This window comes from Emys orbicularis, chromosome 4 (assembly GCF_028017835.1).
Source record: "Emys orbicularis isolate rEmyOrb1 chromosome 4, rEmyOrb1.hap1, whole genome shotgun sequence".
In the NCBI taxonomy this organism is placed as follows: Eukaryota; Metazoa; Chordata; order Testudines; family Emydidae; genus Emys; species Emys orbicularis.
In genome coordinates, this window is record NC_088686.1 from 123,957,426 (window position 1) to 123,972,343 (window position 14,918).

At 53.3% G+C, this 14,918-nt stretch overlaps 1 protein-coding gene across 1 annotated transcript in view; it reads left to right on the top strand.

Annotated features, from left to right (window-relative positions):
* Nucleotides 1-14,918, top strand: part of SYT7 (synaptotagmin 7) — a 122,272-nt gene that overhangs the window by 71,276 nt on the left and 36,078 nt on the right. The window contains exons 9-10 of the mRNA XM_065403362.1: nt 4,979-5,101; nt 14,475-14,610. Of these exons, the coding sequence (XP_065259434.1) occupies nt 4,979-5,101; nt 14,475-14,610 (259 nt within the window). The remainder of the gene's footprint in view (nt 1-4,978; nt 5,102-14,474; nt 14,611-14,918) is intronic.

Here is a 14,918-nt window from a genome sequence, read left to right on the forward strand (position 1 = left end):
CTGGCCTTTGTCTCACCCTGCGTGACCTTTCTCAGTTCTCTCCCCCATCTGAGCTGCCTCCCATTCACCTAAGGAAACCTTTCTAGTTCTGTTAAGAAACAAAACACAGCAGTGACACTCAGGGAGTGAGACAACAGGACCAGGGCTCAGGGGTATTTTTTGCCACTGTTTTCTGCACTCAGTGTTTCCTAATCCCCCCATAACAGACAAGCATCTTTGCAGGGCCCTGCTCCACAGCTGCTGCCATGCTGTTGGCTGGTCCTGACTTCCAAGAAGCACTTTACCTAGGAGTGGAGTCAGATGGCACTAGGCCTCTGCCAATGCAAACCCACCCATGCTTCTGATGGCAGCAGCTCCAACAGGATCAGACCCTATTCACTCTGTCTAGTCCTCATTGCTTTGGCTGGTGCAGGCTCCCTGGCTAGTCACAGCAGCTCAGCGTGCCATCCTTTGCATAGCTGGATAGACTTTAAGCCCATTCTAATAATCTAATCTGATCTCCTGCATAGCACAGGGCAGAGAACCTCACCCAGTGATTCCAGCATCCCAGCCCATAACCTGTGGTAGAGCTAGAGCACAATCCAGCAATGTGGGGCTCAGTCCTGCCAGGTGCTGAACACCCTCAGTGCCTAATGAGGGGGGAATTGAGGCCACCTAGTGCATCCCCTCAGCCCCTTGCAGGACTGGGACCACAGGGTAACAGCAGTGATCCCTGGGCCATGGTCCCTCCCTCATTTGGAAGTTCAACTTCCCCCAGAGTTTCAAAATGTTCCCTTTAAAGAGTCCTGCCTGGGCTGGATCCCAGCAGATAGTGTCAGACTGAACCTAGGGGACAGAGGGCAGTTGGAGAGGGAAATGTTCTAAATGGGCTTCTTTCAGTCCAAACTAGTTGACACTGCCCTGGGGACCAAATGGACATTGTCCCAGCCTTGGGGAGGTTCCTGCATAGACCCTCTCTTCTACCTATTGCAGCAAGGAAGGGTGTGCTCCCAGGACATTAATAATAATAACTCCATACACTTAGCATCTTCCAACCCACGTTCTCAAAGTGCTCTACAGATACCAAACCTCCACTGATCAGATGGGAGACCCTTGGCATCAGTCAGTGAGCGAGCACCGTCTAGGGGTTCAAAGGAGTTGGGCGGACTGGGTTCTAACCCCAGCTCTGCTACTGACTCACACTGAGTATGGAACAAGGGTGGCAGTTCCCGCTTGAGGAGATGTCCTCAAGATGTCCTTGAGGAGATGAGGACATGTCCTTGCTAGTTCTGATCGAGCTAGTGCACTAAAAATGGAAGTGTAGTGTTGGGAGGAGCTAGCTGCCCCAAGTACGAGCCCATACGAGATGCTAGGCACACACTTGGGTGGCTAGTCTCTCCCACCGCAGCTACACTCTATTTTTAGCACGCTAAGGCTAGTGCGGGTAGGTCTCCGCAAGCCGGCATTTACACCTACAGCTCCAGTGTAGACATACCCAGTATGACCTTGAGCACATGGCTGCACTGTTCCATGCCTCAACGTCCCGCTCTGTGAAGCAGGATGAAAACGCCTTTCTGTCCCACTTTGCTGCTGGGAAGATTAAGGGCCGGGGTTGTCAAAGGCAACGAAGGGAATTAAGCGATCAGCTTTCGGATCTTTAGGTTTTCTGAAAAGCCCAGCCTTATTCAAGCAGGCCAATGTCATCAAAAGTGGTTGCCTAAAACTAGGCGCCGAAGCAGCCTGATTCTCAGAGGTGCCGGCTCCTCTTGAAAACCGGTGGGATTTACAGGTGGTCGGCACGTCTGAAAATCAGGCCGCTTAGTGAGGGGCCTAAAGGTGGATTCAGGTGTGTAGGGCGCCTAGTTTGGGTCATTGTACCTGAATGAGATCGTCCTCCCAGCCGCAGTGTGAGACAGAAATGTATGATGAGCCCCCTTTTGAGTAGGAAACTGAGGTGCCCAGAAGCTGAGGCCCAGATCCTCAAAGGTGTTTAGGTGCCTAACTCTCATGGGTTGCAGTGGGAGTTAGGCACCTAAATACCTATGGGGATCTAGGCCTTAGCCACTTGCCCAAGGCCAACCTGGGACTTCAGATGGCCTGACTCCTACTCCGTGCCTTAATCGCAGCACAATGCTCCCTCGCTAACGAATAGAGAACCATCTCTCATGATCTGTAACACAGATGCATTTAGAATTGCAAGGAGCAAGAGGAGGCTGTTTCTACCCTGGCTCCTTCCCGAGTGTCGTGCTGTTTGTCCTGACCTCTCCTGCTCCCATGCCCGGCCTTTCCTGCCTCGCACAATGATCATCTGATCTCAGACACAAGCCACGCAGCAGCTTCAAATCCAATTACACAGCGCCCCTGCCCAGAGCGCCCCGGTACCTTTTTAAGCCAGCCAAGAGCGGTGAGTTCAGAGATGCGAAAGCATCTGCAAGACGCTCTCGTCAGCCGTAATAAGTAGTGGCACGTACGTGTCGGAGCGGCTGCATCACACTTCAGCAGCAAAGGCACTGCTCTTGACCCGGGGTCATGACGCTATTTGTTGTCTCCACAACACATAAGAGCCTGGGGCCCGCAGAACCGCTGCCCAGCGACAAAGGTCAGAAAGTCTTGCTCACTCGGAATTGAAAAGCCCTGGTGCTCCCAGCAGGGGTGAGGTTTAAATTGGAGCTGACACTCATTCCGAAGGTTCATGCTTCTGAGCGACCAGCAGTACTCTGCGGAGAACCTTTCTATTTACTTAGCCCGGACGGCTTGAGCTGGGGAAACAACAGATCAATCCAGCCCTGGGAAATGCCTTTGACCACAGCAGAGCTAAAGCAGGGATGGCTTAGGCCTAATTTGTTAAGCTAGGCCCTTTCCCCTCACAGAAAACCTGCCCTTTAACACCAGCTCCCCAGAGGTTCCCCCGTTTGGTACGAACTCTCCTTCAATTCTAGCTCCTACTACTCACTGCCTCCCATGGCAATCTGCATATGACTAAGACCCTCCAGTATCCCCACCCTCTGACCCAACCTACCCATGCTACCAGGCCAATTTCTGTCCCAAGCATCCAGATCAGCTTGCATCATAGGTAGTCTCCATACCCACCCTGATTCGACAGCAGCCTCCTATAATCATTCTCAAGTACCAGCTCCCCAATAGCCGCCTTATTCCAACTCCATCCATCTCCAGCACCAGCTCGCCCAGTAAAGCCAGGCTGCCTTCAGTAATCAACATTTCTGTGACCTCCTCTGCTAGAACCAACATCCCTGTACCCAACCACCCTACCACTGTCCCCAATGGCAGCTCCCCAATGCAGAGCTGTCATCAGGACCCATTCCTCACTACCATCTCTCCAATACACACCTGCCTCAAATAGATTAGATTAGATTACAGTTAGATGAGGATAATTTCAAATACAGACAAGGAGAATTTTCCCAAACTTTTCATTAAATAAATCTTCTCCTTTGGGCTGAGAAGTGAGAGAGAGAAATATCATCCCAGGATGGGGTAATTTTACGGAAAGCTATCACCTGAAATGAATGTGCTTCGGAAACCATATGACCATAGGCTTTACCATCCTGGATCAGAGCATTGGGCTGTCTAGCGTGGTATCCTCCCTCTGCTGCGGCCAATACGTGATGCTTTGGAAGAAGGTCCAAATCCAGGTGAAACTCCTCCTGAAGTCACTGGGAGATTTTCTGGAGTCGGCCAGGATGCATTTTGGCAAGTTGTGCAGTGGTTGCCAGTGCAACAGTAAAATACCAACTCGCCTTTATCCACAGACCAGCTGAGCTTTGGTCGTCAACAAGCCCCAGCTATCAAACCACCAAGGATCACTCTCCGCCGCACACTGTTACTCCTCTCTTTCAGAACCAGGGCACCTCCCATAGCCATAGCAATCCTAGTTTAATGCCCATCCTTCCCATGTTACCCAGTCTCTCTTGCCTTCCACACCAACCTTCAGCCCCTGTTCACCTGCCTTCACTTCCATCTTGTCTTCTCTGCTAACCTTCATCCCCTGCATAGTCACAACTCCCGGAGGAGAGGCCATCACCAATGGGAGGGGAACTGCCCCCGAGGGATGCCTCTCTGTTAAGATGCAATCCACACTAGAGAGAGGTCTGAGACGCCCTGCATTAGTCTGACAATCTTTTCTGGAGCTGATTCTCAAGTGTCCACTGGTGATGGATTCCCCACGAATAACGCAAGCGCCTCTTTCCTACTGAAAAGTGGCACCATGGCTGGTTGACTTTAGCCCTGGTCTCCATGGCCAGAAAGAAGTGCCAAGTGCATTTGCCACCTTATGGAGATTCTCTGTCCAACAATCTACTCTGTACTCCATGTTTCAGAGTAGCAGCCATGTTAGTCTGTATCTGCAAAAAGAACAGGAGTACTTGTGGCACCTTAGAGACTAACAAATTTATTAGAGCATAAGCTTTCGTGGGCTACAGCCCACTTCTTCGGATGCATATAGAATGGAACATATATTGAGGAGATATATATACACACATACAGAGAGCATGAACAGGTAGGAGTTGTCTTACCAACTCTGAGAGGCCAATTAAGTAAGAGAAAAAAAAAACTTTTGAAGTGATAATCAAGATAGCCCAGTACAGACAGTTTGATAAGAAGTGTGAGAATACTTACAAGGGAAGATAGATTCAATGTTTGTAATGGCTCAGCCATTCCCAGTCCTTATTCAATCCTAAATTGATTGTATCTAGTTTGCATATCAATTCCAGTTCAGCAGTCTCTCGTTTGAGTCTGTTTTTGAAGTTTTTCTGTTGTAAAATAGCCACCCGCAGGTCTGTACTCCATGTTATCTACAACTGGGGAGCCTCTGGCTCTGTATTGTGGGTATCTATCCCAACCTTGAGTAGCCGCACACTCTGTCTCTAAGGTGCTGTTTTCCTCTTGGTTTTGTTTCTCATGCTTTGTTCTTCTCTCTCTCTCTCTCTCTTTCCTTTCTGCTTCCTGCTCTCGTCCTCTCCGCGGCCGGCTCTCGCCTGGGCAGGGAAGGCCGGATGGTGGTGTTATCCCTGGTTCTGGGACTCTCGGAACAGGACGACTTTGCCAATATACCCGATCTGCAAACCGCTGGGAACCAGCAGGCGCAGAACTCTCAGGGGGACAAGAGGTATGAGTAAGGGAGAGGGCGCTTCAGCAGCAGGAGGAGAAGAGAGGGCCCCGCTGAGGGTCGGAGGAGGCTGGTGGCAGCTCCCACTGCCAGTGAGAGTGGAAGGTTGGCGCAGCAGGAGGGGGGGAACGCCAAGCAGCTCGGGTGCTGGGCACAGTGCTGTTTCAAAGCCGTGTGGCAGGCTCCCTCCTCTTTCCCAAGTACCTAATCCTGGTGTTTGCGTCCCTGTTGGGAGAGCGCTGGGGCTTGGGAATCACGCCTTCCTCAGGCAGAAATGAATTGTCCTCATCCTCCTTCCTCCCTTCCCTTCTGCCACCTCCCCTGCTCCATTCACCTCCATGTCTCATCCCCTCCCCTCTCTTCTGATGGGTGTCAGGGAGCAGGGTGGTGGCCACACCGATTCCCGCCTTTGAGCATCCTCACCCTGCTTAGCTAAGGATGATGGGAAGCGAAGACATGAAGGGAGAGGAGTTGAAAAGATCCAGGGGACAGAGGGGAACAAGACCAATAGAATGGAGAGGGACGAGAGGAGGACCTCAGGGCAATTTGTGGTCCACTGGGCTCAGTAGTCAAGGCCATGGCAAGTCCCCCAGTTTCAATTCCTTGGTGCATTATCAGGCAGTATTGGTTGTGGTCACTCAGAGGTGCTGTGTGCTTCAGCAGAGAGCTGGAGAATGACCTGCCAGGAAGTTCCTGGCTTCATTCAATCCCCTGTACACCACATCCCGGAGAACCAAGACCTCCGTGATTGAAATCCCAGCCCCATAAGTTAAGGGGAACTTTGCCATTGACTTCAGTGGGACCAACATTCCACCCCATGCATTTAACTTAACTCCACAGTGTTGGCTGGCCTGGGGCAGGGGGAGACAGTGAACTGCAGGGAGGGGAGGGAAGAGTCAGTGGAGAGGGAATCTACTGCTCTCATGCTATTCTCCGGAGAGACCCGACACAGTCACTGATATTTGCACATTAGACCCAGGGAGGTGACAGCCACCCCATTGTTTGTTTCCAAATACACCACCTATGGTGGCACATGCCCCTGGGCCACCGTGCTGGCTGCTGAGCTGCGATATGAGAAGTACCTTTGTTTCCCAGGATCCCTGGGTTTCTTTCTGGCTACAGGGATGGCAGCATATTTCCTAGCAGCTCTGGGGCTAAGGTTTCCCTTCCTCTTGCTGCCAGCCACATGGACCGCTGGCAGGCAGCTGCTTTCACCGCTCCTGACTGCCACTCCCTGGCTTCTGGCAGCCTCTCCTCTCCTGGGCCCCTCAGCTGGCTCCGGGGCAGTATAGACACCCAAGAGAGGAGGGGGCCAGGGCTGCAATGGGACAAAATGGAGGGCAGATTGGGGGGAGCCTGGGAGACTCCAGGCTCCCACTTCCCCATCACCCCTTTCCTCAGGCTGCTCCAAGCCCTCTCCAATCCCCAGTAACGCTCCAGGCTCTCCCTACAACCTCTCTCACTCCAGCCTCCTCCAGGTGATCCCTGACTCCCTCCTGGTTCTCCCTCCCCCCCCCCAGAAGGCCCAGCTTCTGAGGTGGTGGGGCACTGCCCCATCTCCCCTCACATCAGTGCAAGGAACATCGCATGTGGGCAGATGTGCGGGCAGATGTGCAAGCACCTTGGCAGCCATGAGTCAATGGTGGGGTGACTGGGTGTTTCAGGGCAGTGAGCTCCAGGGGGCTGAGTCTCTTTTCACTCTTAACCAATGCAGCCCCCAGACTGTTCCGGAGTCACTCCAGATTCACCCCAGGGAAGGATGGGAAGCAGGCCTTAGGTCTGTGTGGGGAGCTTTCATACCATAGCTATGTTTACACTGTCATCAGGGACTGATTACCGCTTGTGTAGACATAATCGCGCTAACTCTGATCTAGCTAGCTCGGTACGCATGGCAGTGAAGCCGCAGCAGCATGGACTGCAGCACTGGCTAGCCGCCTGAGTATGTACCCACACTGGCTGGCCTTCAGGTGGCCAGCCCATGCTGCTGTGGCTTCACTGCTATTGGTAGCCCAGCTGGCTAGATCACAGCTAGCTCTGCTGTGTCTACGCGTGCTGCAGTGTAGATATACCCTGTGAGTTTTACGGATCGTGCCTGCACTGCAGGGGCATCCGCACAGCCCTGCCTAAACTCCTTGAGTCCTGCCCTGGGAGGCACGGGGCTCAGCAGTGAGTCTGGGGGTGGAGTCATGCTTTGGGCTGTTCCAAAGTCCTGGTCAGGAAACTGGGGGGAGACACCCCCCCAGAACATTATACCCTGATCTTTCCATTGCCTAAGCCATGTGGCCAGCAAATCTGCCAGCATCCTTTTGCCTTTCTGCTGCTCCCCAGCAGGGACTGCTTCCCCTGCTAGCTTCCTGCTGTCCTCGCAGGGGGAGGGGAGTGATGTGACAGCCACGACCCCCCCCCCTTGTGGTTTTGTGGCAACTCATTCCCCTGCTGGGATCAGGAGGGGGGGGCTGGCTGACTGGAGGCAGAGGCCTCGAGCAGCTCCAAGTGCGTGTTAAATTCCATCTCTAGCTGCGAGGAGGTGTGAAGAAGGAAGGAGCCGGTTCCACATGATCAGTGTGTTAATTAGCTGGCACCGTTCTCACCCGCACACTATTTATACCTCGCTGTGGTTATATTTCACTACATATTTTAGCACTTCCAATTTGATCATCTAATTGCACAGTCTGTCCCTATCTGACGCTGTTAGCGGGGGTGGGCTGAGCATGTCCTGCCGAGATCGCCGCAGCCCAGAGAGAGCATCCCCTGCTGGCACATGTCCGTTCTGTGCACACTGACCTAGGAGCTGATCTCCTACTGGGCGCTCAGCATGGTCCAATCTGGAGAGCGCCCCCTGCTGATACCACTCTGTACCTTCCACCTTGGTCCTAGGAGAATAGCCTGCCCTCCCCCCACCCCCTCCGCACCCTCCTTCTGACCTGGTGAGAGCACCCCCTGTAGTGCTAGGGAGGCAAGTCCCTTCTCCACAACCTGAGGACTCGTGAATCTGTTTATGGATTAATTTAAGGAAAAGGTGCCCACACATACCTCGTCTTCCCCAGCAGACAGAGATGGGTCAGTGGGGAGGCATACGTGGGAAAACTGCAGTGAACAAACATGGGGACAGTTCCCCTCATCCCAGGAAGGAGTGTGTGTGTGTGTGTGTGTGTGTGTTTGTGTGTGTGTAACCCCAGGAACAGTCCTCCTCTTGCCCCAGAAGGATCCTCTGGTGGATGTGTGTGGATGTGTGTTTAAACGCCACAGAAAATTCCCCTCTTACCCTGACCAGGCCTGTGGTTGTATTTAGGTTCTCTTCAGCACTGTAGCAGACCCTGCTCCTGGCCTTAAACTATTGCCTTTAATGGAAGACTTTTGCTGGACTTGACTTCCACTTGGTGCACAACAGCTTGGTCCTTGGGATGGTGCTTTCAGTCATCCAGCCTGAGACAAGAGGGGTGGAGAAAGGCAACTCCAGCAGAGGCCCTCTGCCCATTATTCAAAGCAAGGATTTGCCCTGACCCTAAGCAGCCTACCCTGGAAGCTCAACATCTCATCACAGATGACGAGGTCCATTCAGTGCCCGACTCTATTGCCCAGATCGTCCTCAGTGGCCAGTTCTCAGTGCTGTTAAGCAGCAAGGGCCAGTGAATTTGGGGTGCCCATGCCTAGAAAAGGGGGCTCACTTCTGAGACACACACACACACACCTCGACCACATCCTGCTGGCCCTGGGCCTTTGCTGCAGGCTCCTCTAGCCACAGGCAGTTGCCCTGGCTTTGCAGTGGGAGTTAGCAAGCAGGGGGCATGCTCCTGGAATTGTGTGCGAGGGGGAAAGGCTGCACTGTCAGGTCCAGATGGAATAGGGCACTGTCCCTGTTAGGAAGAATCAGCCTGGTCCTTACAGAGACCCTGTCATTCATGAAAACAAAGAGCTGCAAGAGGGGACTTTGGGGAGAGGTAGGTGGGCCCTGTCTAGCCATCCTGGAACTCTGACCAGACGGGGCCAGTCTCACCTCCCCTGTGCAGTGCGGGGATGGGATGGGGGTCCCTCGGGAGCTGGATTTCTTGGGGAGGTGATCAAACTGTCCATGTCCTGCAACCTCCTCTTTCTCTGCAATGAGTGAGCTCATCACCCACTCCTTCCCTTCCCCTCACTGCCTCTCCATACTCCCCCTCTGATAGGCCCAGGCACCGCCTGCCATTCTCAGCCTCTTGGGCCCCCATTTCCTAGCCTGTTTCCCCCACATGTTCCTAGTGACCCCATTTCACCCACCCTCCATGGTCCCCCCTCCATGCCCTCCTAACCCCTGTTCTCCCCATACCCCATCAGCCTGACATCGATCCTGGGTAAGATAATGGAGCGGCTGATACAGGACTAGATTAATAAAGAACTAAAAGGGGATAATATAATTAATGCCAGTCAACATGGGTTGATGGAAAATATAGCCTGTCAAACTAACTTGATATCTTTTTTTTGATGAGATTACAAGTTGGGTTGATAAAGGTAATAATGTTGATGTAATAGACAGAGTTCTGTAAGGCATTTGATTTGGTACCACATGACAGATTAAAAAACTAGAATGATATGAAATTAACATGGCATATATTCAATGGATTAAAAGATGGCTCACTGATAGGTCTCAAAATGTAATTGTAAATAACAAGCAAACAATATGCGTTTTACTCTGTAATGTAAATGTGTACAGCTAGGAACAAAGGGCGTAGGCCATGCTCACAGGCTGCGGGACTCTATCCTGGGAAGCTGACTCTGAAAAAGATTTTGGGTCATGGTGGATAATCAGCTGAACATGAGCTCCCAGTGCGATGCTGTGCCCAGAAGGGTTTATGTAATCCTGGGATGCAGAAACGGGGGAATCTTGAGTAGGAGCAGAGAAGTTATTTGACCTCTACCTTTGGCACGGGCGTGGCTGCTGCTGGAATGCTGTGTGCAGTTCTGGTGGCAACAATTCAAGAAGGATGTTGATAAATTAGAGAGGGTACAGAGAAGAGCTACGAGAATGATTAAAGGATTAGAAACTGTGCCTTATAGTGCTACACTCACGCACTATAAGGTCTATTTAGCTTAACAAAGAGAAGGGTAAGGGGTGATTTGATCACAGTCTATGGGTACGTCTACACTTACTTCCTGGTCCGGCGGCAGGCAATCGATCTTCTGGGATCGATCCCGGAAGTGCTCGCCGTCGACGCCGGTACTCCAGCTCGGCGAGAGGAGTACGCGGCATCGACGGGGGAGCCTGCCTGCCGCGTCTGGACCCGCGGTAAGTTCGGACTAAGGTACTTCGAATTCAGCTATGTTATTCACGTAGCTGAATTTGCGTACCTTAGTCCGAAGTGGGTGGTTAGTGTGGACCAGGCCTATAAGTACCTATATGGGGAACAAATATTTACTAATGGGCTCTCCAGTCTAGCAGAGAAGGTAGAACACGATCCAATGGCTGGAAGTTGAAGCTAGACAAATTGAGACTGGAACTAAGGCATAAATATTTAACTGTGAGGGTAATTAACCATTGGAACAATTTACCCAGGGTCATGGTGGATTCTCCAGCACTGACAATTTTTAAAGCAAGATTGGATGTTTTTCTAAAAGCTCTGCTCTAGGAATTATTTTGGGGCAGTTCTGTGATCACACTGGTCTCTTCTGGCCTTGGAATTGATGACAATGATAGGCTCCATGTTCCCCCCACTTCCTTCCAGCCCCCAGCTCCTGCTCCCCCCACACCCTCACCTCTCTCCCTGTTCCCCCCACTCTTATCTCCTGTTCCCCCTCACACTCCACCTTCCTCCCTGTTCCTCTACATCCTCCCAGCCCATCTATTGCTCCCCCCACAAGCTCCCCCACCCCTCCAGTCTCAGTGGGATATAGGGGGATGTAGCTTGTGGGGGCCAGCGTGGTGGGAGGGAGGGGTACTAAGGGCTCCTGAGGCTTGTGGGTCCATGGAAGGCCCTCTCTCTCTTTCTCTCTCTCCCATTACCCCCATCCCAGCACTCCTGTTCACAGTGGCCATGTGGTGTATCACATTGTAATGTCTCCTCCTTTCCCTTTTCTCTGCTTCTTCCTTCCAGCCCTGCTGCTGCTGCTGCTGCTCAGCCCTGTCCCCCCTGTCAGCACTGGTGGCACCAGTCCAGTGCCTAGTCCTGTCGGTGTGGTGGTTGCTTTTCGTTTACTAATCTCTCTCTGTGTCTCCTTCTCTCCCCTCACGCTTTCTTCCCATTTTCCCTTCCCTCAGGAGGCAGGCCAGGCCCTGTGGTGGAAGTTGCTGCTCTTCCCTTGTCTCTCTCTCTCTCTCTTGCTGTCCTGTGAGCTCCGCCGGTGCTAACCATTTCCCAGATAGCTTTGCAGCTTCGTCGATGCGCTGGGGTTGACAAAATAACTCTGAATTGTTCACACCTCCAGCTATCAATCACACACTTTCTCTCTCTCTTTGTTTTTAACCTGACTTTACCTCTCCAGCTATTTCAGTCTCTTTCTTTATCTGTGTGTGTGTCACTCTATCTGTGAGTGTATCGGTGTGTCTGGATCTCTGTGTGTGTCAGTCTGCCTGTGAGTGAATCAGTGTATCTAGATCTGCCTGTCTTATGCTGTCTACGAGAGTATTGGTGCATCTGGATCTTTGTGTGTGTCACTCAGTGTGTCAGTGCCTCTAGGTCTATGTGTGTGTGTCACTGTCTGTGACACTTTGTCTAGATCTGTGTATCTATCTGTGAGCGTATCTAGGTGTGTGAGAGAGACTGTGTGGATTCCACTGTCTAGAAGATTTAGGTGTGTGTTGCTCTGTCTCTGAGTGTGTCAGTAGGTATCTGTGTCTGATTCTGTGTGTTTCTTTGAGGGTTTTGTATGCTTTTGTTTTGTGTCTCTGCATGTGGGTCTGTGTGTATGTGCGTACCCCATGTGTCTCTGTGTGTATTTCCCTGCATGTTGGTGTCTCTATATTTTTCTCCTGTGTGCCTGTGTGTGTCTCACTGTGTGTCTCCCTGTATGCCTGTATCTCCCTGTGTGCCTGTCTCTCCATTGCTGTTCTACTTCCATGTACACTGAGCAGCATGTGGGCTTGTGTGTGTCTCCTCTGTGCCTTTTCCAGTGTTCTGCTCCTGTGCCCTTATCCCTTGGATCTCTCCTTCCTCCCAATCCTATGTGCAGCATCTGTGCTGGGGCTGCTGCCGTCAAACCCCCCAGCACTGCTGTTCACTGCACCTAGCGATCCAGCTGCTGTCACAGAGAGGCCATTGAATTGCTAGGCCAGGACGAGCATAGCTGGGACCTCCCATATGTGTATGTGAATGAACACCAGGCCATTGGGGGCCTGGATGTCCCGGGCCGGAGAGACGGCACCGTGGTCAGGAAAATGGGGGAACCAGTGAAAGCCGCTCCTTAGTGTCTTTACAGGATGGGTTCATCCCTGCTAGGGTATCGGGGTGGATCTGACTTCCTGGATGTCTGGGGAAGATGACCGAGCTGACCCGGCCCTGCTCCCTGTGCTATATGGGAAGAACAAGCCTCCAGCTTGTGTGTTTTGTCCAGCTTCTAGGGGCAGAAAGAGGGAGAGATGGGAATGGGGGTGGCCAGCGGAAGAGGAGAGTTGGGGATGATATTGGCAATCTAGCACAGGGGTGGCCAACCTGTGGCTCCAGAGCCACATGAGGCTCTTCAGAGGTTAATATGCGGCTCCTTGCATAGGCGCTGACTCCGAGGCTGGAGCTACAGATGCTAACTTTCCAATGTGCTGTGGGGTGCTCACTGCTCAACCCCCTGCTCTGCCCCAGGTCCTGCCACCACTCCACCCCTTCCCCCAAGGCCCCTGCCCCTTTCCCCGAGCCTGCCATGCCCTCGCTCCTCCCCACCAGAGCCTCCTGCACATTGCAAAACAGCTGATTGCAGGGGGCGGGAGGCCTGGGGAGGGAGGGGGCGGGGCTGCCGGTGGGCTGGAGGCTGGAGGAGGGTAGCAGATGGGAGGCTGCTGACATATTACTGTGGCCCTTTGGCAATGTTCATTGGTAAATTCTGGCTCCTCCTAAGGCTCAGGTTGGCCACCCCTGATCTAGCATCTTTACAGAGAGGCTACTGGAGTCAGCACCTACTGGGATCAGACCCTTCCCAGGCATGGGCAGGAGGGCGAGGCCCTGCTGACAGGCACTGAGCAAGGCCTATCTGCATGTGGGAGACCCTACAGTCACTTTCCTAGTGGGGTGGTGAGTCCTGGCAAGGCTACTGCAGCTCACATGGCAGGGTGCTGAGCAAAGGAGGCATAGCCAGGCCGCTTCCCCCAGCACCGTAAGTGAGAACCGCTAACACACCAGGAACTGCAATGGGATGTCACATGGGGGGCGTGGGGCTGCCACAGCCTGGCTGGTGGGTTACAGGCCATAGTGGGGCTGCCAGGACCTGGCTGGTCGGTTACAGGCCATAGTGGGGCTGCCAGGACCTGGCTGGTGGGTTACAGGCCATAGTGGGGCTGCCAGGACCTGGCTGGTGGGTTACAGGCCATAGTGGGGCTGCCAGGACTGGGCTGGTGGGTTACAGGCCATAGTGGGGCTGCCAGGACCTGGCTGCTGGGTTACAGGCCATAGTGGGGCTGCCAGGACTGGGCTGGCATGGAGTCACAGCTGCAGCGCGGCTGCCATGTTGCTGGCCTGCGAGCCCTGGGGGAGTTTGTCCCATTGCTGCTGGCCTGCAGAGCTGACGTCCTGTAGCACCTGGCACTCGGGTTCCCCCAGGTGCTCTGCATGTGCCGGGGCTGGCAGACAACTCATCTGTCAGGCCAGCACCTGCCTGGCAGAGCAAGCAAACAAAGGCAGCTGCCTCTTTGTGAGAGGGAGCGTGTGTGTTCCCAGAGGTTAATGGGTATGAGAGGCAGGGGAGGGTGTCAGTGGAAAGAAGCAGAAGCAATAGCTTAGGCTCTGCCTCCACTCCCCCATCTCTCCCAGTACAAGACAGGAGGGCCTGCAGTGCCAGTGGGTGATGCCCAGGCCCGCACTGAAGGGGTGGGAATTACTGGAGGCTGGGGAGACATGAGGGCCTCTATCTATAGGGCCAGAGCAAGACGGAGGCCAGGACAAATGGGATCAGCACCAGGCTGAGGGCAATAGCGAACGAGATGGACAGGTGCCCATCTGAGGGGCATGCCTGGATCCATGGTTATGAGTCAAAAGGGTGAGAGGTATGAGGAGAACACTCTCAGGGCCAGGTGGGTGAGGAGTCATCCAGGGGTGTGAGGGATACACAGGAATGTCTCAGGGGATGCTGAGGGGGATCTTGGCATCAGGATATAGCAGTGATGGAGAGCAGCTGGGGCTGCATTGGCACGGCCTGACCCACAGCTCGGACGTGGCACCCTGCCCCCTTCTCTTACATACTGCTCCTCTCTCCCAAGGTTGCCGTCTGGAGGCAAGATGGTGAACACAGCCCCTATGCCTGGGCAGACCCAGAATGATGAGTCTGACCGCAAAACGGAGCCTCGCTCGTCTGTCTCGGACCTGGTGAACTCCCTGACCAGTGAGATGCTAATGGTGAGTGCAGGCCAGAACCCCTGTGCCTCTCACTCGGAGATACCCCTGATCCTGTCTGAACTGCCCTATGCCCAATACTCCTGCTCCACTCCCTATAGTGCGCCCTGCTGGGACTGGAGTAGCTAGGAGTTCCCCCACAGCCAGCACTGCTACCCCATTTCTGCAGCCTAGCTACATCTCCACTGAAAACCAATCACTGTGGGTCCAGTTGTGCCCTTAGCTGCAAGGCTCAGTGGGTGACACTGCAAAGAGCACTCTGGGAACTTTAAGGCTCAGGGTTTGCCGGGTTGTTCTAGGCCCATGTTTCA